This window comes from Oryzias melastigma, unplaced genomic scaffold, assembly GCF_002922805.2.
Source record: "Oryzias melastigma strain HK-1 unplaced genomic scaffold, ASM292280v2 sc07705, whole genome shotgun sequence".
NCBI lineage: Eukaryota > Metazoa > Chordata > Actinopteri > Beloniformes > Adrianichthyidae > Oryzias > Oryzias melastigma.
In genome coordinates this window covers 1-1,142 of record NW_023424267.1, presented here as the reverse complement: position 1 = coordinate 1,142, position 1,142 = coordinate 1, and the positions used below count along the sequence as shown (strand labels likewise).

Below are 1,142 nucleotides of genomic sequence, written 5' to 3'. Positions count from 1 at the left end.
GTCATAGAGTTGGGCCTCTGGAAGCTGTCCACCAGCGAGTTCCTCTCCGAGTCTCCTTTACTGTCAAACGAGGAGAACCTGCGCAGACAGAAGCTGTGATCAGCAGCAGAAGGACAGAACTCTGCAGATGAAGAGGACGCCTCTCACCCTGAGCCGCCGCCGCCGCCGTGGTGGCTCGGCGGGGTGAAGCTGTAGTTCGCTGCCGTGGAGCCGTGCTGAGGCGGCGGGGACACCGGCTCCACCTTATACTCCACTCCATCCAGTAACACCTTCCCCGTCGCCTTCATCTGCGCCACCTGCTTGGCCAGGTCCTCCTCTTCATCCTCGTCCTCCTCCTCGTCCAGCAGGTATTCTCGCGCCCGCTGCTCAAATCTCCTCTCTGGAGAATAAATAAATCAAACACGTTTGTAGGAAACAAACTCCCGGATGTTGGAGTGAAGCGGGTTTCTGCGGCGGACCTTCTTCTTCTCGCATCTTCTTGAGGTCGTCCTCTCCGACGAGGGAAACGCGGGGTTTGGGTTTGTCTGGAGTCTGCTGCTTCACGTCGATCTCAAAGTATTTCTGCCGGTCCCGGAAGGAGCGCTGCTCTGGGGTGTGTTTATCGCCGGGCGAAGGACTCTGAGGGCGGGGCAAAACACAAACCAAGCCAGATGGTGAAACCAAGATCAGGATGAACCGCAGCAGCCGGAAGAAAGAGGAACCAGATCGAGAAGACGTGTCCACCTGCCACCTTTTTACTGATTTCAATCCAGAAAAGTCTGAAAAAAGCAGCCAGTACCGTCGCCCCCTCCCCTCGGAGCGGTAACACCCACCACCTTAAAGCCAAGCACACCACAGCGGCGCTACACAGGCGGGACCGATACCTGCCGGCTCTGGGTCAGCCTGGAGAGGCGGGGCACAGCTGCCAGGTTCATATACTCCTGACGCTCAGAGGACAGGGAGGGCCAGGGGGGGCCGGCCCCCTGACCGTCCAAGTCGTCATCGAACACGTCGTTGTTGGGCTGCGTCGGAAAAGGCCACACGTCAGGACACGGAAAATCCTGAACCCGGTGAGTTATATAGGCTAGAGACGCTACGCTAGCCTGTTAGCATTGTCTAGGACAGTGTTTTTCAACCTTTTTTGAGCCAAGGCACACTTTTTC

The 1,142-nt window shown here is 57.4% G+C and overlaps 1 protein-coding gene across 1 annotated transcript; it reads right to left on the bottom strand.

Moving 5' to 3' along the window:
- Positions 1 to 158: 158 nt before the first annotated feature.
- On the bottom strand, positions 159 to 1,082 carry LOC112140903 (protein scribble homolog; the record flags this gene model as incomplete). The annotated part of the gene is given in 3 exon segments (XM_024263926.1): positions 159 to 379; positions 459 to 618; positions 864 to 1,082. Coding segments are annotated over 3 exon segments (600 nt in total), but the record flags the coding sequence as incomplete, so codon positions are not given.
- Positions 1,083 to 1,142: the final 60 nt, after the last annotated feature.